The following is a 21,912-nucleotide window of genomic DNA, read 5'->3' on the forward strand; positions in this document are numbered from 1 at the left end:
GGGTGCCCCGAGGATGCCCTGTGTGGGGATGCCAGGGGTTTCTCAGCCCTAAGGACCCCCCCCCGTATGGCTGCTGGAGGATTGGTACCTTAAGGCACCCTATGTGGGGATGTTGGAAGGGGGGGCCTATGCCCCAAGGGACCCAAAATGGGGGTGCTGGTCAGGGAAATGCCCCAAGAGACCCCCCCCATGAGGGCATGCTGGGGGTACTCTGCCCTGTGGGACCCCCATGCAGGGGCGCCATGTCCCAGGGGATCCCATGCAGGGATTCTGGGGGGGGTCTGTGCCCTGCAGCACCCCAGTGTGGGATTGGTGGTGTCTGTGCCCCAAGGGACCCCTGCGCAGGGATGCCAGGGTCTGCGCCCCCCCCCCAGGGAAGCCCATCTCACCACCCCAGCACCCCAACCCCAGCCCGCTGGGACTTTCCTGGGTGATGCCAGGGGGTCCTTGTGGCCCCAGGGGGACACCCCCCGGTGGGTCCCGTGCCCCGCACCCCTGAGTGGTTGGGCCCCGTCCTTGAGCACGGGTTGCTTGGTATGCTGGAGCCACCGCCGGCTTCAAATCCCATCGACTTCCAATGAGCAATGCCATCAATAAAAGCTAATTGATGGCACGGCCGCTCCAAATCAGATTCCCCGTCCCCTGAATCGAATTGATGGCTCCGCGCCCCGCAGCCAGCCGCGGCAGAAATTGAATCTATTAAAGGAATAGGCTCCATTATCCCTTCCCTTCCGTCTCGCAACCCCCCCGCCCCAGGGCTCCCTCCAAATGCCAGCCCCCCCTGCCACCCGCACCAGTGCCGGCCGGGATATTTGGGTGCCGGGGTCCCCCGTGGGGAGGGTGAGCAGGGCCGTGGGGTGAGGGTGCTCCATGGGCTGCCTGGGTCCCGCTACCCCTGCTCCAGCCCGTGGGGTACCGGGGCTGGTGCTTGGGGTGGATCTGTGCCCCTGAGCCCCGTAGGACAGGGGCTGTGGGGTGCGCATCGGGACGAGTCCAGGACCAACCTCGGGGCCCTGCGGTGCTCCCCGGCCGGGCGGCAGTGCCACAGCCCCACTGTGAGGAACTTGGCTCCCGGGGGGGGCAGTGTCCTGCTCCTGGGTGCTCCCACCCAGCCTCCAGGACAGGAGACCCGATGCACCCCGACACCCCTCAACAGCCTGGGAGGAGGCCAAGCACCGCAGCTGTCCCAGGGGGGCAGCAGCAGGGCACAAAGGGCTGGAAGTGGGGCCCGGCAGCACCCCAAAGGCATCAAAGGGAAGAGCGTGCTCCCCCCCCCCCCCAGACATACAAGGGGCTCATCCCTGCCAGTCTCCCATGGGCGCAGGGCAGTGGCTGCAGACCCCACCCCGGGAGCTGCTGAGAGCATCCCGGAGATGGGAAATGGCTCCGTGTCACCATGGAAACGGGGCCACCGGATTGCCATGCCGAGGGGACAGGCACGTGCGGAGCCCCACGGAGCGCAGCATCGGGCACCGAGCACCGGGCACCAGCCCCACGCCCCCAGCTGCGACCTCCCCAGCACCCTTTGGCCACGCCACAGAGCCCATCTCCTGCTCCTGCATCACCCACGGCAGCAGGATGCCACCCCAGCAGGATGTCACCCCAGCAGGATGCCACCCTGGCAGGTTGTCCCCCCGGCATGATGCTGCTCCAGCCGGGCAGCTCTGCACCGCTGCAGCCGGGTGCTCAGCGCCGGGCGCGCGGGGCTGGAGCCGGCTGTTCCCCGAGCAGCCGTCTGATGATGCGCATCGTCAAGGTTATAATTTAGCAAAACACTCAGCAGGGGCTTTGGAGGGAGCCGGCCCGCGCCAGCTAATTATCCAGAGCCGCACGCACCGAGCCCACGCCTGTCATAGCAATGAGGGTGTGTGTGTGTGTGTGTGTGTGCACTGGGCTGGTGGGTGTGCACGCCGCTTTGCACCAGCACAGCGCACACGTTGCACAGGGCAGGGGCCGCTGCATCCCAGCCCGCATCCCGTGGGACCCGGGCAGGGAGCTGGGTGGGCAGCATGGCCATGCAGGGCTGGGGCAGGCTCAGCGTTCCCCTGTCCGCGTTTTTCCTTGCTTTCTCCTTGCTTGGAACAGCTGAGCCCCCACCGGGCGATGCACAGTGACCCCCCGCCACACACACACACACACTGTGCTGCCCCCCTCCAGCTCCATCCTGGGCCCAGCACGCCGGGGCGGACGCTTCGTCCTGCACCCGCTGGGGAGCTTCTTTCCGCGTCTCCTCCAGCCAATTCCTGCTGACGGGGTCGGAGCAGAGGGCACCGCTGCTTATCTCCGCTGGCCCGCCGCCAGGGCAGCAGCCAGCACAGCGGGGAGAGCGTGCGTGAGCTCGGGGCGTGCGCTCGCCACCCCGTGCACCCGCCGGGTTTGCACACCCAGGCAAACGCTGCCGGCACGCGCCTCTGCTCCACGCCGCTGCCAGACGTCCGTCTCCATCTGCCCGTGTCCTGTCCTGTCCGCCCCCGCAGCCCGCTGTAATCCCAGCGGACAATAATCCTGCCGTGCCCGAGCAGGATGGGTAGGAGCTGCCCTTGCGGCGCGATTCAGCTGCCGGCTTTGTCGGTGCCTGCCATCACCTGCTGCATACTAAGGGCCCTCGGTGCTGGGGCTGCCTCTGCCACACCTGGGGTCCCCATGGCAGGGACCCCTGCCCGGCTCCCCGGGGACAGGGCTGGTGGCTCGCAGTGGCGCCAGGGAGCACAGGCAGAGCCTGCAGTGTGGGATTTGCCCCATCAGGATCTGAGCAGGGCACGGGGCAGGGCTCCCCCCCCCCAGGTTTTAAGCATCCCATCCTCTCGCTCCTAATTGGTTTTAAATGGAGCCGAGTCCATCCTGGGAATCTCCGGCTGGCACCCGCCCAGCTGGCAGGGGGACAGCGGAGCCGCAGCTCACCCAGCACTCAGCGACGTGTCTGAGAGGAAGATCAGGAAAATAAGGGGTTGGTGCGAATGATACGGCATCAACCCCCGGCGTGCTGCGTCCCCAGAGACAGCTGGAAGGGGTGGCCAGGGCTGGGCTGGGGCTCGTGCTCCTGCACCAAGGGCAGCATCGCCCATGGGTGTGCTGTGCCTGGGGTGGGTGCTGCGATGGTTGGCGTGGGGGCCAGCTGCCCGGACACCCAGGGTTCACTGCAGTGTTAGCAAGGCTAGGTCATGCAGCGGGTGCACAGCCTCGCTGCCCCATCCAGCACTTCCTCACTGCCCCATCCGCCCCCTCCATGCACGCTTCTGGCTGCTGCCAGGTGCTGGTCCTTCGTGGAAAGCAGGGCCTGCGCAGAGCCCGCCGGTGATGGCTGGAGGGAGACCCCTGCAGCTGGTGGCGAGGCAGGGTGGGGAGGAGGTTCTGCCCATCCTGTTACCCCAAGCCCCCTGCCCGTCTGGGCGGGATGGGGGCCCTGTGCTGAGGGCTGAGCTGCACAAATGATGCCCGGGCACAGGGCGGAGGTGCTGGGGCTGGCAGGCTCCTCTCCATGGCTCCCTGCCAGCCTGCGCAGGGGTCCCTTGTCGTGCCAATGGCCCCGGCGCAGGAGCCCTGCAGTGCCTCTGTGCCTGTTCCCCGTGTTCATTGATCCGCTCCATGCTCCTTTGATCGTCAAGCTGCTAACGAGCTTCCCTGGCAAAGACCTCATCAGCTGTTCAAGAGCCCTGTGCTGCCCAGCCAGCACTGCTGGGCACAGAGCTGACGTGCCCGGCCCCATTCCAGCATCCCAGCACCCCCAGTGTGTGGGGTGGCTCCCTGAGGCTCCCCAGCTCCATGCAGGGCCCCAGCCGAAGACAGGGACGAGGACAGGGACGGGGACAGGCTGGTCCCCCTGTCTGGCAGGAGCGTGCCTTGGCCGGCCCGTGGCCAGAAGCACTTGCAGCAGGAAGCGGATCGATGCGCTGAATTATTTAGCGAGCGAGTGCGTGGTGCTTGCGCGACGGCAACACCCCGTGCGGCGGCGGGGGCGCGGGGCCAGGCTCGCACCCGGAGCACGGGAGCCCAAACACACACACGGGCTGGAGGGGGCAGACAGACACCCTGCTGGGGTGCTCTGGGCTCCCCCGGGTGGCACTGGGCACCCCGCTCCCCAACAGCTCTCTGTCCCCAGGCGGTGCCACCAGCACCCCAGGGGTGTCCCCAGCAGGGCACCAGGTGCTGGGCTGGGCAGGGCTCACAGCACCCGGCGGAGGGGCCATCCCTTTTCCTCGGGGCCCCAGCTGGGCTGCCACGTTTGGTAGGCGAGCACTGATCTATCGCCACCCTCGCCCCGCGCGGCGCGCAGCCCCTCTCAGAGCCTTTTATAAGCGATGCATTATTAAAAATACCCCGCGCCATCACTCACGGCCAGCGTGTCTCTGAATGCGGCACGGGCGCCGCATCAAACCTGATAAATATTTCAGGCCCTGAAATCTCCCCGCGCCTTTATTTTTTATCCCAAGCACCCCCCCACCACTCCCCGGATTTATTAGCTTGTTTGCTTCCCTGCGATTCGGCACCGAGGGTGCGGCGGAGGCAGGGTCGCTGCACGCGTGGCGAGGCTGAGACCGGGCAGCAGGGCTGGGACAGCCCCGCTCGTGTCCTTCCCCCGTGCCTCAGTTTCCCTCCCTGGCTGCAGGGGTGTCTGCTCCCCCGAGGTCGGGAGGATTAACGCAGCCCTAGAGCAGCTCTTTGAAGAAGAAAGCAGCTCCGTGACCGCAGCACATTTCCATCACAATGCCGGTTCCTGCTCCTGCTGCACCCTGCTCGGCCCCTCGCCCGACCCCTCGCCCCGACCCCTTGCCCCTATCCAGGCCTGGGGGGTCGCTCGCTGCCAAGCCACAGCTCCAGCCGAGCACCCTGCGTGCGGAGAAGTGACCTAGGGCAGCGATGGAGCTGGCTGCACATCCCCTGCGCAGATAGAGCCAGCGCAGCCCCACTAATCCAAGCTTGGGGCCAGCTGGGGATCCAGGGGCACTACCCGTGTCCCCTGGGACCCTCACACATCTCTTCTGGCACCGAGGAGCCTGGCACCACCACCCATGAGGTGGCACCACCCTGGCACCACCACCCATGAGAGCAGGCTGGGAGCACGGGGACAGCCCTGGGCACGGACCCCATCCTGGTCACCCCCCCACACCCCTTCCTGCAGCCGCCTGAGCTCCTGGTCCTGGCAACTGCAGCTGCTAATTGTGGCGTGATCTATGTACGGCGGGAGCGGGATATTGATGCCGCCTGTCACCCCGCTATCGGATTAATGTCACTTAGGCACCGGTAATGGGTGGCTCAGAGCTCTCTGCTGCTGGGCTGGGAGGGGGGTTGGCAGTGGCTCAGGCACCACCGCCCTGCCCCAGCACACAATCCGGGTGCCTCTCGCCACCCCCCCTAGGTCCCGTTCCTCGCTCAGTCCCCGCGGCTGCTCTGCTGGTGGCTCTGTCACCCCTCTGCACCCAGGGCACCGCCGGGGCCATGGTGGGGTGCACACGGCTGCCTGTGCTGGGATGCAGCGGGTGGCCCCTGTGCATGCCGACAGTGCCAGCACGCGTGCGCCTGCACACACCCACGCATGCTCACCCTCAGGGTGCACACGGGGCCTCGGGCACGGGCAGAAACCATGGAGCTGGCAAAGGCCAGGTGTAGGCAGCGTTCGAGGAAGGTGAGACGCCCGTCGCCCCCGCGCCGCTGCCAGCCCTGAAGGCAGCCTGGGAGTGTCGGAAGTGGGTCTGTGGGACAGCACAGCCCCAAAAAAGGCTGAGCCAAGCCCAGACCCCGGTGATGCTGCGAGGCCAAAAGGGAGCTGAGCACCAGGGCAGGAGGTTGCAGGCCCAGCTCTGTGTCCTTGGCCCTTTTGTGGGGAGCAAGGGCTGCTGTGCTGCAGTGGGGCCAGGTGCCAGCCCCCACCATGCTCGCCCTGGTCCGGCTCCCTCCCGGCACAGCCCTCGCACCCCCTGGAGTGTCCTTGCCATGGCTGTGCTGGAGCAGGAGGGGCTGGGCACAGGCCAGCGGGGCTGGGGCTGCAGCTGGCAGATGATATTGGAGTGATCTTGAGGCCAGGGAGGGAGGTGTGCCACGCAGAGGAGAGGAGAGGAGCTGGCTGAGCCGCTCCGCGCTGGCTGCTGACACAGGCGCTTCTTGCCAGGTAGCCCCTGCTGCGGGCACGGGGGCTGTGGGGCCGAGCGGTGTGGGGAGAGGGGGCAGCAGGCCCCCCAGCACTCCCCCCAGCACCTGGTTTCCACCTGCACCCGCGGTGCTGCCTCGCATTGCGGTCCGAGGCGTGCGCACCGGTGTCAGCGGCGCCCCGGGGCATGGAGCCCGGTATCGGGCTGTGATCAACCGCGGCAGCACCGCCGCGCCGGGGAGCAGCGTGGGGTGACAGCGGCTGCGGCTGCCGGGCCGTGGGAACCCCGGGGACCTGGCCACCGCCGTGTGCATGTCTACGTGTGTGCGCACACGGGCGACCCCAGCGCCTCCTGCCCGGCCCCTCTGGGTGCCCGAACCGCCGGGTGCTGGTGGGATTTGGCATCGAGGAGTCTGTGTGCTGCCCCGCCGGAGCCAGGCTTCCTGCGAGCAGGCGCCTAGCGCCCAGGGCAGGGATCCTGCGGCTTCCTCCCTCCCAGGGGAGCAGGAGCTGCCAGGCCCCGTGAGAAACCTCGGGGCTGGCAGCGGCGGAGCCAGGAAGGTATGCATGACTTAATCCCGGCGACTTCGCGAGGAAGTTGATTTCCTCCGACAGCCTGGCTCTGCGCTGCCACTGCCACCCGGCACAGGCGCCTGCTCGTGTGGCCGCTGCGAGCGTGGCGGGGCTGCTGGTGGCTGTTTCTGCATCGGTAATTAACCCTCCTCTGCGAGCCTGTGCCATCAAGTTCCCCATCAATTAACTCAGGCCATCGAGGCGATAATTAACAAATCACCCCCATGTTCATCTCTGTAGCGGAGCTCACCTCCAGCCCCCCAGCCCCTGCCACGCACAGCATGAGACTTCCAGCGAGGTGGCCCCATGGCCCTGCCACCCCTCTTCCTTCCTCGGTGCCACCTCCCTGCCCTCAGATGACACTGTCTGGACCAGCAGCACCGCCACCATCCCAGCTCAGTCATGGGGCTGCAGTGCCAGCAAGACACAGGGTGTCCAAGTGGGAGGCTCCCAGGCCGGGGGTCCCCCTTCTCCCCAACACGGGTGTCCCACCCAGCACCCGGCGCTGCCACGGGGGCAGCTGGAGCCCGGCGCTCACAGAGACGCTGACGCAGCGCGACCATCCGTGAGGCCTTCATTCAAATTTAAAGACCGACACGTGGACGAAAAAGGAAGCGGGGAGCAGGGCGCAGGGGGACCGTGCTGCGGCGAGACCGTGCCCCAAGAACGCCAGCCGCGTGCACTCCCCGGCGGGCCGGCGGCATGCTCGAGCTGCGGCACGGGGCTGGATGTGGCCGTGTCGTTTGTACGGCTGAGCACTGGGCTGGATGTGGCCAGGCCATTTGTAGGTCTGAGCGCTGCCCAGAGGAGCTGGCACGAGCCAGCTCCGCACAGATGTGCCCGAACCTCTGGCCACCTGCTCCGCAATCCGGGGGCTGCAGCGTGGCCCTGCCGCCTGCACTGCGTGTAATTAGCATGTTCTTGCCGTGTCCGCTTGGACACGCGCCGGCGCCTGGCTCCTCCCCAGCAGGTCGGGAGCCCTGAGCTCAGCGTGTTCGGGGACGTGTAGGTGTGGCTGGTGAATATTTCATGCCCGCGTTCACCGAGCCCTTTCTTGGTTACACTCCTGCCTCCTCCCCGCGTTCTCGCCATGTTTATTTATTTAATGAATTATTTATCGGCTCCCCCTCTCGCTTGGCTGGTCGCTGCTCCGCTGCTGCCCCCCCCGCTCTGCTCCCACCCCCCCCCCCCCCGGCGCCCAGCCCAGCGCGATGATTTATTGAATGCTGGCTCTGCTTTGCGGTTGCGACATGCTGTCACAGGAAGCCGTGGTTAAATATTAACCAGAGCAGGCGACGCGGGTCCCCCTGCCCCGCCGGGCACACACGGCCGACAGGACCCCCGTGCCCACCCCAGCTCAGGCACCGCGGGCTCGCGGTGTCCCCCCGCCCCAGGGACAGGGCTGGCCAGGGACAGGGTGAGCCCCGCATGGGGTGGGAGCTGCTGTGCCGGTGCCCACATCCACCTGCTGCTCTGCTCCGACCCCCCCCCCGTGCCCCCCGTGTTGACGCACAAATCTGCTGGTCCTCACTGCGACGGGCGCAGGGGGTGGAAGAGCCGGGGGGCCTTGCAAATGGAAGTGGGGGGGGAGACCCCCGGCTGCTTCATGCCATGGCGCTCCTGGAGCTGCTGGGAGAGCTCGAGGCCTCTCGCATCCTCCTGAGAGCGCGGCCGCCCGGCTGGCAATGTCCCCAGGCTGTCCCCGCTGCAGCCACCGTCTCCTGCTGCTGGCAGCAAAATGGAGCCGAGCCCCTCCGCGTGCAGGGTTGGGGGGGACGGGGGGGGCCTGCAGGGTGCAGGGGGTGCTGCCAGGTGCGTGCTGGCACCCACAAGTGGGTGCACGGAGAGGGCAGGGTTCACTCGGCCACCCAAGCCCCTCCATCCCCGCACCTGGGCATGATGGTGCAGTGCCCCCTCCCCCTTCCCGTACCGGGGGCGGGGGGTAACGGGGTGCGCGGCCGTGCACGGGGTGCTTCCAGACGGGCGAGCGCGTTGCCATGTGCGGGGTGTCTCCATGTGGAGGTGTGTGTTGCCATGGGTTTGCCGAACGATGGCGTTTCCATGGCTGCAGGCGCGTTGTTGGTCGCGGTCCCTTCCAGAGGTGCGTGCCCCCCCCCCCCCCCACCGGCATCGCCCCCCGTCCTCCCAGCACCATGCCCCAGCCCTGGGACAGCGCAGGGATGGAGACACCGCTGCTGTACGGGGGGACCCGGGTGCCTCGATCCCCTCTGCAGCCCCCGGCCCCCTCCTGTGCCCCCCAGCTCTCCGCCCACCTCCCCCCCATCCTTCCCCCCCCCCCCCAGGCCAGCCGGGGCCCTTTCTCACGTGTTGTATTTTCTTCACTTCACTTCTCCAGATGAATAATTAATGGATGCTTTTTTGGTCCTCCCGGTTGTTTCACCAGCACCCTCCCCCTTCCTGGCAGGACTCTGCTGGGGGCTTGGCCCCCCAGTGCTGCTGGTGCGGGTGGGGGCCACGGGGCTGTGGCACAGCCCTGCTGCGGGCACCACTGGCAGGAACGGGGACCAGGGAAGGACCCAGCACGTGCTAACTGGCAGCGAAACCAGGCAGAAAGTGGGACCAAGTGACCTGCCCTACCCCAGGCACCGCTGCCCTCACCCCCCCCTCCACGGTCTGGGGCAGCATCCGCTCGTCTGGAGGGTGCTGGGGAGCCCACAAAGGGGTCCCCAGGGGGATGAGGCTCTGCTCCCACTGAGAGGTCCTCATCGTCTGGCAGCAGATTCCCCCCAGGTTACACCGCGTCTCCCTGCCAGTCCTGGGAGCAGCCGTGCTCGGGCGCAGGGGGCACGGGGAACGGGCGCTTGGCCCCGCACCGCCGCGGCCGCGCTCGCTGCCACCACAAGGCGCTGGGCCCGGCAGCACGGCCACCGGCGGCAGCACCCAGGGCTGGCTCAGCAAGCTCGGCTGTGGTTTCGATAGCCTCCCGGTTTCGCTTGCAAGCTCCCAGAGCCGCCGAATCCCTGGGTCATGTGCAAGGGCTTGGGTCAGTGCCGGCAGCGGGCACGCGCGCACGCTCGGCCACGCACCCATGTGCGAGCTCGCAGCGAGCCGGGTGCGTGCGTGCCAGTGCCTGCACTGGTGCGAGCGTGCTCGTGTGCGCACACGTGTGCCGGGGCGTGGAGCGCCTGGCACATGGGACCTCTGGGCGGTGCCGCACCAGCAGTTGCTAAGGGAACTTGCTGAGGACGGGCAGCTCGGAGCTGGCACCCAGCTCGATCGGCACCCAGCTCGATCCCTTCCCGCATGGCCCACGGGGACTGGTGCCCAGGGAGCACCTGTGTCCCCCCCCCCAGCTGCCACGGGTCCCCTGGGCACCTCTGCCCTCCACGGACCTTCGGGGGAAATGAGCCACGAGCGCGGGGAGGGCAAGGAGACAGGGCCAGCGGGTGGGTGCGCAGCCAGACGGGCTCCTCGGGGCAGGACGGGGCAGAGCCTGGCACTGTGACTGTCCTCCCCCGGCATCCGGGGTGCCCTGGCTGGGTGCCCACCTGCTCTCTCGGTTGCCTAATGGCCTCCGGGGCGGCCAAATCTGTGAACCCCCGGCCCCCCCGTGGTGCCAGCAGCACACCGACCCGCAGCTCTTCCAGCCACGCGAACCTCCAGGGGCTGGGGCGCTCAGCCCCGCCATCTCCCCCCCCACTGGGGGGGCTCGGTGGGATCCAGCCCCGGTGGCCCCACCCGTGCGGGTCCCGGTGAGCCCCCCCGGCAGGACGCGGTCCCAGTGAGCCCCCAGTCCCGGTGGGAACCGAGCCCAGTGCTTCCACCTGCGGGGGTCCCGGTGGGACCCAAGCCCCTTCCCCTCCCCCCCCCCTCCCCCCCCCCTCCACCGCCGCGACCCCCATCCCCGCCGCCCGGTGCCGGTGCAGGCGAGCCCCGGGGCGGCGGCGGCGGCGGGCGCGCGCGCGCGCGGGGGCGCGGCGGCGGGCGCGCGCGGGGCGGAGCTGGGCGCCGGGGGCGCGGGGCGCGGGCGGCTCCGGCTCGGTTCTTCCATTCACTGGGATCGCGGCGGGCACCGCGGCGGCGGCAGGATGGCTGCTCGGCTGCTGCCCCTGCTCCCGCTGCTGCTTTTGCTGGGCCGGGGGCCCCCGGGGGCCCTGGGCAACCGGCACGCCGTGCACTGGAACAGCTCCAACCTGCAGTGAGTGCGGGGCGGGGGGGGGGGAGTCCGCCGGTACCGGCATGGGGGGTGGGTGGGGGTGCAATGTGGGGGGCGGTGGTGGCGGCGGGGGGGGGTCCCCGGCGCCGGTTTGGGCGGGGGGCGCCGCCGGGAAGGACGCGGCGGGGGCGCGCTGAGGATCGCGCTGAAGGATGCGCGCCCCGGGGGCGGCGGAGGGGGGTGGGGGGGGTCTGCACCGGTCCGGGGGCGCGTGCACCGGGACCGAGTCGTTCCCCCTCCCATCCCACCCCCGGTACCGGTGCCGGTGCCGGCGCGACGCCCCCGTGCGGGCGGGGCTGCCGGGGCACGGCCCCCACCGGCCGCTCCGCTGCCCCTCCCGGGCCGCCGCACCTCGCCCTTCCCGCGGAGGCGGGGGCCGCTCCGGCCCGGCGCACCGGTTTTTTTTTTTTTGGGGGGGGGGGGCAGGTACCCGGGCCGCCCTGACCCGACCGGCGGCGGAGCGGAGCCCCCGGTGCCACGGTGCGAGGCGGCGGGGGGTGGGGGGGGCGCGGTCACCGTCAGGGTCGGAGCCCTCCGGCTGCGGACGGGCTCGCCGCTGGCACCGGGGCTCGGCGGCACCCGGTGAACCGGGGGGCAGCGCGGCGGTGCGGGCGGGGGTCGCTCGGTGGCACCGGGGCCGAGCCCTCCCCGACGGCGCGGGAGCTGCCGGCGGTGGGCAGCGGGGGTCCCGCGGACCCCTCCCGGGGCGCCGTACCGGGCACCGGGGTCCCGCAGCGCCGCCGTTCCCGTGGCCGCGCCGCCAGACGCCCCCCCCGCACCGCCTGTCTGGGCGCGGGAGCGACACCGGCGGTGCGGCGCGGGGGGGGGGGGGGGGGCTGAGAGGGGAGGGCGGCGAGACCCCGCTGCCCCCCCGCCCCCCGCACCGTCGGGTGGCCCCGACACGGCGACATCCCGGCCAAGGTGGATGCGAGCGGTGGGCAGCCCCCCCCCGCCATCCCCCCCCTCCCCGTCCTACCGGGGCTGCCGGCTCCCCCGGCGGGGGCTGCGGGGGCGAGTGGATGGGGTTTGGAAGCGAAGATGTGGAAATTGCCGTCGCGCCCACGGCTGCTGTCAGCGGAGCCGCAGGGAGCCCGGGGCGATCGATGGGCACGAGCAGAGCCGGACCCACGGCGCGGCCCCCACGCCTCGTGGGGGGGAAGCTGAGCGCTGCCCTCGCCGGCGGGGGGGGCCGGGTGGGCGCGTGGCACTGCTGCACGGTGCGGGCACGGCTGTGCCGGGGGGGGCACCGCGTGGGCTTTGGGCACGGATGGGCACAGATTGATCGGGCTCCTCCCTGGCGTGGCAAAAGGGGTTTTGGGGACCCCAGGGGGTACGTGGACCCCCCTCCATGGGAAGTGGGGGCCTCAGCCTGCTGGGATGGCCCCTCTCGCTCACTCCTTCTCCGGTGCAAGCGCTCAGGGTTGTGGCTGGGGGCTGCACCCAGCCAGAGGGACCCCCGCCACCCGTCCGTGCTGGGGCTCCCCCAGGCTCCCCTTGACCCTGCACCCCTTTGTGTGGGGAGGGAGCGTTTGCTGGGCAGCTCCTTCCCCTCTCATTGAGGCTGTGTCTCCAGGCGGAAGCCCAGGCCCCATAAATCGTGCGTGTGTAAGACGTGCCATGCCGAGGCGCAGCACAATGGCAGGGCACTCGGCTCGTCCCGCTGCGCTTGGGCACCTTCCCGCACCCCGCTCCTCCGGCCAGACCCTGCTGACGCCCCCATCCCCGCTCTGTGACATTGCCGGGACCCCGGCGGATGGGCGATTCCCGTGCCCACCCTCGTCCTGCTGCTCCCGAGGGGCTGCCTCTCCCCACCCCATCGCCCGCAGCCAGAGCTGTGACCCTGCACTGCCCTCGCCACCTCCTCGGGGATGGGGCGGGGGGGGTGCCGGAGGTGCCCCCACTGTGCTGTGCCATGCCATGGGCGTCGCAGCCAGCTGCCTGCGCCCACCGCGCACGCGTCTCTGGCGCGGCTGCGAGCGTCCAGCTCAGGGCACGGGCGGCGAGGTGGGGGCGGCTGCGGCAGAGACGTGTCCCAGGGACTCCGGAGCGAGGATATTTATTGTTAGGCAGTGCGGCAGCTCGGCCGCAATTATAGCCGCACGGCAAAGTGTCTGGATTAGATAAATTATGGGGGGAATTAGGCTCCCTGGGCCGCAGCCTGCAAATCCCAGCAACCCCAGTGCAATCAGAGCAATAAACAAGCCCTGCACAGCACCCGCGGGGCTCTCCGGGGAGCAGGGCGTGCGCTGCCAGGCTCGGCTGCGGATCTGTCCTCCAGGGGTGCCGGCTGCGGCAGGAACCCCACAAATGTATCGCAGCTCTGCACCGCTCCGGCCACCGCAGCCGCTCCCCTCGCTGGGAGGATGTCGCTTGTTGCTTGCTGGCACGCTGCTCTGCTCCTCCACGTTCCCTTGCCACCACGGGAGACAACGGGTTGTGCACGGAGGACAAGGGAGGCAGAGAGGGCAGGGCACCCCTCTATGCAGCGGTTTTGGGGTGCCTGGTTGCAAGGCCTGGGATGGGGGCGAAGGCAGGAATTGAGGCTCGAAGGCAGCGGAGGCTTCTGGCCGTGCTCTGCGTGCCGTTTGTCTGGGTGTGCTCTCTGTCTGTCACGCTGTTTCTGCTGGTGGCAGCGTGAGGGGTGCGGGATGATCCTTGGCCCCTGCCCTCCGTTCCCAAGTCCTGCCAGGAACAGGCGCGGTGGCACGGGGCAAAGGTGCCAGGTGGCCGTGTCCCACCCAGCGCTGCCATTCGGGGCCACGGCTGCCTCCCAGTGGCGCCCTGCGGCCAGGGGCTGGGAGCTCTGCAGGGTGACCCCCAGAGTGCCACCTCCCTGCTGGGAGCCCCGTGCGCAAGGGATGGGGACAGCGACACGGGGTTTGTCCCCACACATGGGCACGGGCATGGCCAGCTGTCCCCAATGAGCCCCCAAAACCAGCTCCGGGGTCTGCCCCGCTGGCTGTTCCTGCAAAGCCGCGTCCCCCGAACCCGCGTGCCCTGGGAGGTGGCAGCAGACCCATTGCCCCGCGCCGGGGGGACACCGCGGGGCCCAAGGGCACAGCTCGGGGTGCTCAGCACCACGGCTGGAGCTGTGAGGAAGGGGTACGGGAGGTGCCGGTGGCCGGCCAAGGCAGGTGGGTCAGAGCCCACCTGCGTGCAGGGAGCGCCCAGCATTGTGCAGCCCCCCCAGCCGCCACCGCCGCCGCTGCGCTCACCACTTCAAGGCGGCTTTTATCTGCCTGACTTTGTATTTCAGGCGGCGAGAGCTGGAGCGGGCTCTTGAGAGAGCCCTCGTGAGGAGCAGCCTCTCCTGGGAGCATCTCACGCAGGAGAGCGGCCGCGGCCCTGCCGTGGGGCGGGGGGAGCGGCACACCCAGGCCCCCCGAGGGTGCTGGGTCCCGGTGCTGCAGCTCCATCCCTCGTCACCTGCGGTGTGATGGGGTCCCCCCTGTCCCCCGCGGGCATCCAGGAGGGAGGATGCTGCAGGTGTGGGGCAGTTACGCCATGCAGGGTGTGTATGGGGGGGGGGGGGCGCTTCCCACCCCCAGCGTGGGTGTGGAGATGGGGAAAGTGGGGATTGCACCTCTCCGGCTGGTGATGGCCCGGTCCCGGCTGCCAGCGTCCGTGCCATGGCATCCCCATGTGGGCTGGGGGTGACGGGGGGGGCTCAGCCACCCCCACCCGCAGCCGTTCCCCCCACCCATGGAGATCTCCCTGGGGTGCAAAGCCCTGGCTGCCCATGCAGCGCGGGGTGCTGGCTGCAGTGTAGCAGGAGGCGCTGCCCGGGGGCAAAGGGTGTTGTGCCCCGTGAGTCACCGTGCGGGGCGGCTCCGAGCCCAGGGGATCGCAGGGGCCGTGGCCGGTGCCCCGCGGGGTTCCCATGCCGAGGGAGGGCCCTATGGGAGCAGAGGCTGTGGCATCGGGGTGCAGGGGCTGAACCGAGGGTGCAACAGGGCTGGGGCCACCCGCTCCTGCCCAGGCTGGTAATTGAGTCACCGGTTGCGGATTGATGGTTTAATTAAAACCCAATTAAAAACCTCATTGATCTTGTTAGCAAAGCGGGAAGGTACGGGCTTTAGCAGGGATTAAAGGGATCGTGCAGCCGTCGATATGGATGGGGGGGGGGGGGGCAGGGGCACCTGTAAGGCAACGCCAGGGACACCGTCCTGGGGCTGCGGCTGTGCCTGCCACCCCGGCATGGATGCGGCCCCATCCGCCCACTCCCCAGTCCCTTCTCCTGCTGCCACCTCCCCAAGAGATTTATGGCAGCACTGGGGAGCAGCCCACGGCCCCCCAGGAGCCCCGATCCCCCCCCCGTGCACGCCCCCGGGGGTGCGAGCCGGGGAGGTGGCCCTGGGGACAGGGACGCCGTGTGCTAGCGATGCCTTTTGTGCCTGCACCTTGCGGCTGCGCCAGGCGTGAGCCAGGCGTGCCGGGGAGGGGGGCAGCACGGGGGGGCCGCCGTGGCACCGTGCCACCCGTGCGCGTGGGCTGTGTCGCAGGCGCTGTCTGCCGAGCGAGCGCGCGTGTGCGCGGCCGTCTGGGTGCCGTGACTTTGCAGCGCTGCCTGCGTGGGGAGGGGGACATCCGAGTCTGTCCCTCCGTCCGTCCGTCGGGGGGGACCGGCCACAGCGATCGATGCGCCTTCACCTCTCGCTGTCGCGTGGAGTGACTGGAAGGGGAAAGCATAAATCAATGGCACTATTTTTGTTCGCCGGCTGATCGATGGGCCCCGGATGTGCCGAAAGGGCAAAGCTCCCAGAGCCAAACAAAGGGCTGGGGGAGGGGATCCGCTGTGGCCCCCCGCGCTGTCACCCACACTGGGGGACGCCCCACATCGCCCCAGTCCCCGGCACTGCCCTCGGCACTGTGCGACACCGAGCCCGGATCTGTCCCCAAACCCTCCGGGCCTTTCCTGGGACGGATCCCGTGGTGTGGGGGTCCCCGTGGGGGTCTGTTTCCCCCTCGTGCTGCTCCTGCCAGGGGTGGCCCAGGCGTGCTGCAGTGCACCAGGCGTTCCGTAGCAGCGCGTTAGCGAGCGTGCAGCGCTCAGCCCAGATTTATCGCAGCAGATGGGAGCGGAGCAGCCGCCCAGCTCGCCAGCGGCTGCGGCGTGCCAGGTAGCCGGGGTCCTGCCGGTGCAGGGCCCACGGGCGCTGAGCCCAGCCTGTGCTCGGGATGGTTCTGCCAGGGGAAATCCATCTGCCCAGCTCCGACAGGATGCTGGAAGGTACCACTGCTTTGCGAAAGCCCTGCTCTAAAAATGCAGTCGTGCAGAAGTGATGCTGCCCGTTCTGCTCCCACGCTTAACCCTTCGGGCCCTGCCGGAGCCCGACGTGGCCCGCCAGCCACAGCAGGGCTGTCTGCACCCAGAAGGGCTCTGGGATCTGTCCCGACCGGGGTCACCTCTCCCTGGGGCTTCCTGATAACCACGTGGGCCGCCAGGAACCTGGCGCCCTGCGCGCTCTCTAGGGTGCGTTTCAGTGGGGAAAGGAGGCTCGGGACGTCATGTTGGGGTCTGTCCCATCCTTCTGCCTGAAAACAGGGTGCTCCGGAGGTGGCACTGGGACTGCTGGGATTCAGGGGCATCCAGCCATGCCCTGCCGCGTCGCTCCTCACCCTGCAGGTGGGTGGTCATGGGGGGCTCACACAGTGCAGGAGCCGAGGATGCAGCATCGCAGCCAGATCTGCTGCATCCCCGGGAAGGGGTGGGGACACCCTGGGGCTGCTCTCCCCCTGGTACCAGGGAGCTGGCAGCTCTGTGGAGGGGGCAGCAGCTCGTGTCCCGCCAGAGCCCCTTGCCGTGCCCCAGGCCATCGTGGCCCCCCAGCTCTGCCCGCTTTGGGGGTGATCCCCAGCCCTTCCCGGCTGGGGATGGTGCCCTAATGCCTGTGAGCTCCTTGTGCACGGTGGCCGTGGGGCTTGTTGCTGGCCGTGGGGCTCGCTGCCACGGGGCACAGAGCCCCTGCAGCACCTCCTGGGCTCCCCAAACCCCTCCACTGCAGTGCTGGCATGCCCCAGCCCCATCCCTGCCCGGGGGAGCCCGGCCCTCGGTGCCCCAGGGAGAGCGCTCGTTAGTTAGCGAGGCTGTTTATCAGGAGCCATGTTTCCTAATGGGCCCCGGGGGGGTCCCAGGTGGGGGCACCCTCAGTGCTGGGTGCACCGGGGGAAAGGAGAGCTTCCAGCTCCGCTGCTCCCCGGCACAGCGTTTCCCTTGGCGCAGCGGGATGCGGCGCCTGTTTTCACTCCCGTGCAGCCTCAGCAGTGGTCCCGGGGGGGGGGGCGGCGGGGAACGGCTGCCCCAGCTCCTTGCTCCTGTAGTGCTGAGCACCAGCTACCGGCCCCCCCTCATGGTGTGGGGCAGCTGGTTCGGGGTGTGCTGGCGTCCCAGCCCTGAGTCCCGTATGGAGTTAATTGCAATTTTCTCCCCGGGGCCATTTCTTTAATAACAAGCCTCCCCCCCCCCCCCAACACCTCCCTTTCACACCACATCAAAGGTGGAACATGAAAGGTCGCCGGCACCGCGCGGAGCTAGGGTGGCTGCCTCAGCACCTTGATGTCGGAGGAGTTGCCCGGCGGCCGGCGGCTTGCTGGGCTCCTGCCTCGCCGGGCTGTGGGGCTGGGACGGGGAAATAGCGGCTGCGCGGCGAGGGAGGTGCCACGGGGGGGCTGCTCCCTGCCCCGTGGGGTCTGGCTCAGAGCCCCCCCCGGCACTGGCAGCACCGCCAGGAGGGCGGCAGCGCTGCTGGGGTCCCTGGCGGATGCTCGGCCCCATCCAGTTCCCTCCACGGTGCCGATCCGGGGCGCTGCGTGCCGGGTGCCCCGGGCCCTGGCCGGACGCCCGGGCTCCCCAAATGGTGCCGGGGGCAGTTTCCAGGGTGGGGCGTCTGCACGCGCAGCCTTGCCCGCTGCCTGCCGAGCCCTGCCGGGCGGCCATGGGAAGCTGCGCTGCGGGCACGGGTGCCAAGGGGTCCCCGAGCTCTTCGCCAGGGCCCCGTGCACCAAGATTCACTGGGAAAGAAGGGAAAGGGGCCGTGGGGTGGCGGTCCCAGGGGAGCGGGGCAAAGGGGAGGCTGCTCGTCCCTCCGAAAGCAGCAGGGTGGTGGCACCCAGGGGTGCCGGGGGGGTCCCCTCGCCGCAGCGTGGACACGGAGTCTCTGCCGAGCCGGGCGATGGAGCCGGGTCTGGTCATCATCCCAGGGCTGCTGCGGCATCTCGGTGCGGAGCCAGCGCCTCGCAGCGCCGGTTGGTAATTAATTGGCAGGAGCAGGGGGTCAGCGCCAGGCGGCTCGGCTGCGAGGATTACCGCGGCCGGGATTTCAATCGGGCACGGATTAGGAGCCAGCAGAGCCTCTCCTGAGTGGATCTGAGGGGATTGCCGCTCCTAATCAATGTAAATGAGGCTCCCCCAGGGCCACCCTTTACGGCATTAACAAAATAACGGGATTAGCCAGAGCGGGGTGAGAAATCCTTTCTCTGAGCCGCAGCGCGTGGCGGTGCTGGGGCTGCGGGGCTGGGTGCGCAGTGGGCAGAGGCTGCCAGAGCACGGGGAGCACCGGGGCCATCGTGGCCGGGGTCCTGAGCCCCTCCTGTGTATCCATGGCCGTGCTCTGCCCCAGGGCTGCGCAGGCTCTGTCCCCTCCAGGGTCCCTGCATGCCTTTGGGACCCTGGTGTCCCTCAGCCCCGCGCACTGCTTGGTGTGTCTGTCTGTCTGTCTGTCCGTCCCGCTCTGAGGCTGCCGACGCGTTGCCTGCAGCACCCAGCACCCCCGTCTCACGCTCCCGTGCTCACACGGCGGTGTCACCCGTGCACGTGGCTTGGCATCCGTAGCATCCTTCCCTGTGTGGCGGCGTCACTCCTGCCTCAGGCAGCCCAGGGGGGTGGTGAGCGCCCGGGAGCCCCCACCCCAAATCAAGCCCCAGGTCCGTGGGGCACCGGGCTGGGGGGATGGGACTGTGGGGAGAGGGGTTTGCCCAGCCTGATGTGGGGACACAGGGTCCCCCCTGTCTCATGTCGCAGAGGTGGCCCAGCCCCGCTCTGCCCCCCGAGCCCCCCATGGCACGGCCCTACAGGAGCAGCAGACCTGGCTGCAGCCCCCGCGGGCTGGGGGATGTGGGGCAGCCCCAGTGTGCCACGAGCTCTGGACCAACGTCCCCGTCTGTGCCGTCTTGCCGCATTGCTCAGCCCCACTGCTGCCTTCCTGGTGTCCCGTGGGTCTGGGAGGCTCGCAGCTGCCCTCGGGTGTCATGCACGGTGCTGCAGCGGTGCCTCCCGGGACAGGGTCTGGGGCCTGGAAAGGGCCGGATCCTGCCCCAGGCTCGCCCCCATGCTGGGGGTCCGTGAGGCTGAGGCTGGGCAAGGCGGGTGCGTGGGGTGGCTCAGATGGGGGGGTCGGGAGGTTGGTGGTGGGGGCAGAGCACTCTGGGGCCGGATCCTGATTGCCGTAAGCAGGTCAAGCACGGGTGTCTCTAACCCCATCTCCATCCCTTCCCTTGCAGCCTGCGGCGGGAGGGCTACACGGTGCAGGTGAACGTCAACGACTACCTGGACATCTACTGCCCGCACTACAACGCCTCGGTGCCCGAGCACAGGCTGGAGCAGTACGTGCTGTACATGGTGAACGCGGAGGGCTACCGCACCTGCAACACCAGCCAGGGCTTCAAGCGCTGGGAGTGCAACCGGCCCCACGCGCCCCACAGCCCCATCAAGTTCTCGGAGAAGTTCCAGCGCTACAGCGCCTTCTCGCTGGGCTACGAGTTCCGCGCGGGGCAGGAGTACTACTACATCTGTACGTGGGGCAGCAGGATGGGACCCCCCCCCAGACACCCCTCAGCATGCCTGCCCCTGACGCCGGGTCCCCTGAATCCCACCCCAGCTCGTCCCCAGGCTCTGAGGGTGCCTTTCCACATCCCCCCGAGCTGGGACCCCCCCGCACACCCCTGGCCAGGCGGCTGTGCCCACCCCTGCTCCGAGGAGGCTCCCTGACCTCAGGGATGGGGTGAGGGTTTAGGGGTGCTGTGGAGGGACGGGGGGTGGGGGGAGCTTGGGGGTGGGAGTGCCAGCGTGAGGTGGGGATGCCGGAGCAAATCTGGGGTGCTGATGGGTGAGGTAAGGGGGTACTGGGTGGGGATGCAGCGTGTTTCGGGGTGCAGGGTGGGGATGCAGTGTGTTTCAGGGTGCAGGACGGGGGTGCTGCAACCCTCCCACACCCAGAGCCAGTGGGCGGCAGCTCACTGAGCCGGGGGGGTGCCCGGCACTGGGGTCCCCTCCACAGGAGCCGCCCCAACCCGCTCTTGCTTTGCAGCCACACCGACACACAACCACCGCCGGGCCTGCCTGAAGATGAAGGTGTTCGTGTGCTGTGCCTCCAGTGAGTAACCCCCCCTGGCACCGCGGGGTGGGTGCTGCAGGGATCCATCGGGTCTTAGGGGGCTCCCAGGTCCCCCTGTCCTGGCTGGTGGGGCTGCGGGAGCGGGGTTGGCCAGGGTGCATCACCCCGTCCCCTCTCTCCCTCTTGCAGCGTCGCACTCTGGGGAGAAGCTGGCACCCACCCTGCCGCAGTTCACCCTGCGGCCCGAGGTGAAGATCGAGGACCTGGGTGAGTCTGGGGCAGCCCCAGCCCCACAGCACCTGCACCCCGCAGCCGCCTGGCGGGGGGTCAGGGCCAGCAGCCCCCGCCGCTCCGCTCACCGCCTCTCTCTTCCCGCAGAAAACTTCAACCCGGAGATCCCCAAGCTGGAGAAGAGCATCAGCGGCACCAGCCCCAAGCGGGAACACTTGCCCCTGGCTGTGGCTGCCGCCCTCTTCCTAATGACGCTGCTGGCCTCCTAGCTCCGAGCGCGGCGGGGGCCCGGCCAGAGCGGCACCGCGGAGCGGGGACCCGTCGTCCCCCCAACCTGCTGCTGTTTGCCAGGATGGAGCTGCCCCGGGAGCTGCGCCCGGCCCCTCTGCACCATCAGCGCCTCCAGCCCAGGGACCCTTCCCGTGCGGGGCAGGGGATGGTGGCACGCGCCCGGCCCCGCTGGGACCTGCATGGGACTCGCCCCCACCCACGTCTCCAGCCCCTGCTGGGGGGACTCGGCTGGGTGCTGCCGCCTCCCACCGATGCCGTCCCACAGCGTGGAGCCCCCAGCCCTGCCCGGGGGCTGCTGCGGCCTCCCAGGTGTCCCATGGCTGGGAGCAGCGCTGGGCCCCGTGAGGGCAGGGCGCCGGGGCCGGGCAGCCTGTACATACCTATATAGAGATCTATACATACTGTACAGAGAGCGACTATATAGATATATCTATAATGTACCATAGGCAGCGGCGCTGGCCCCGGGCTGGCTTGTACATAGTCAAACGTGTTGGATTTTCCTCGTCTTCCGTGAAGACCCGACCTATGCAAACGCACAGACACTTTTTGGGGAAAAAAAAAAAACAAACAATCTCGACCTTTTTTTCAAAGTGCTTTGGCTGGTGATTTTCATATTCTGCTCTTAGTCTATAAAAAAAAAGGAAAAAAAAAATCAAATAAAAGGATTTAAAAAAAAAAACACGAACGACCCTCCATGTCCCGGCCGTGCGCAGCGCGCCCCGGCGCCCAGCCCTGCCGGTGTGGTCCCTCCATGTGCAAACGGACCTTCCACGTGCCCCCCGCCTCAGGCACAAAGGCGCCATTCGTGGGGCTGACAGCAAGGCCCCCCCCTCCTGCCCCCCGGCTCGTAGCTGCCCCGGGGCTCTGCGCTCCCTCCTGGGGGCTCTGCTGCCCCCCGACCCCGAGGCACCGACACGGAGGCAGGAGGGAAGGATCCAGCTGGGACCTGGCGCTGCAGGAGCCCGGAGCACGCAGGTAAGGGCAGTGCGGGGCCATCGTGTTTGGGTGCCGGGTTGTGTCCCCCAGCCCTGGGGGGGAGCGGGACCGGGATATCCCCAGCCCATCCCTCTTCTGCGGGCTGGATGTTGCAAGCAGGGGGGAGAGGAGGGGGTGTGCAGGCACCCCCACGTGCATGGTGGCCCCACGGGAATCCCTGTGGTCCCCTGCTCATGTCTCTGGCTGTGCCAGGCACCCCGGGGCTCCTGCTGGCACTGGGGGGGTCT

At 69.0% G+C, this 21,912-nt stretch overlaps 1 protein-coding gene across 1 annotated transcript; it reads left to right on the top strand.

The window, feature by feature from the left end:
- The first annotated feature begins 10,616 nt into the window (after positions 1–10,616).
- EFNA3 (ephrin A3) lies at positions 10,617–21,368 on the top strand. Its single transcript, XM_080570357.1, has 5 exons — positions 10,617–10,817; positions 19,335–19,624; positions 20,141–20,206; positions 20,357–20,434; positions 20,546–21,368. The coding sequence occupies exons 1-5, from the start codon at positions 10,708–10,710 to the stop codon at positions 20,665–20,667; spliced, it is 666 nt and encodes a 221-aa protein (XP_080426483.1). The 5' UTR covers positions 10,617–10,707; the 3' UTR covers positions 20,668–21,368.
- Positions 21,369–21,912: the final 544 nt, after the last annotated feature.

Source organism: Anser brachyrhynchus, assembly GCF_964034855.1.
Source record: "Anser brachyrhynchus genome assembly, chromosome: 28".
Classification (NCBI taxonomy): Eukaryota; Metazoa; Chordata; class Aves; order Anseriformes; family Anatidae; genus Anser; species Anser brachyrhynchus.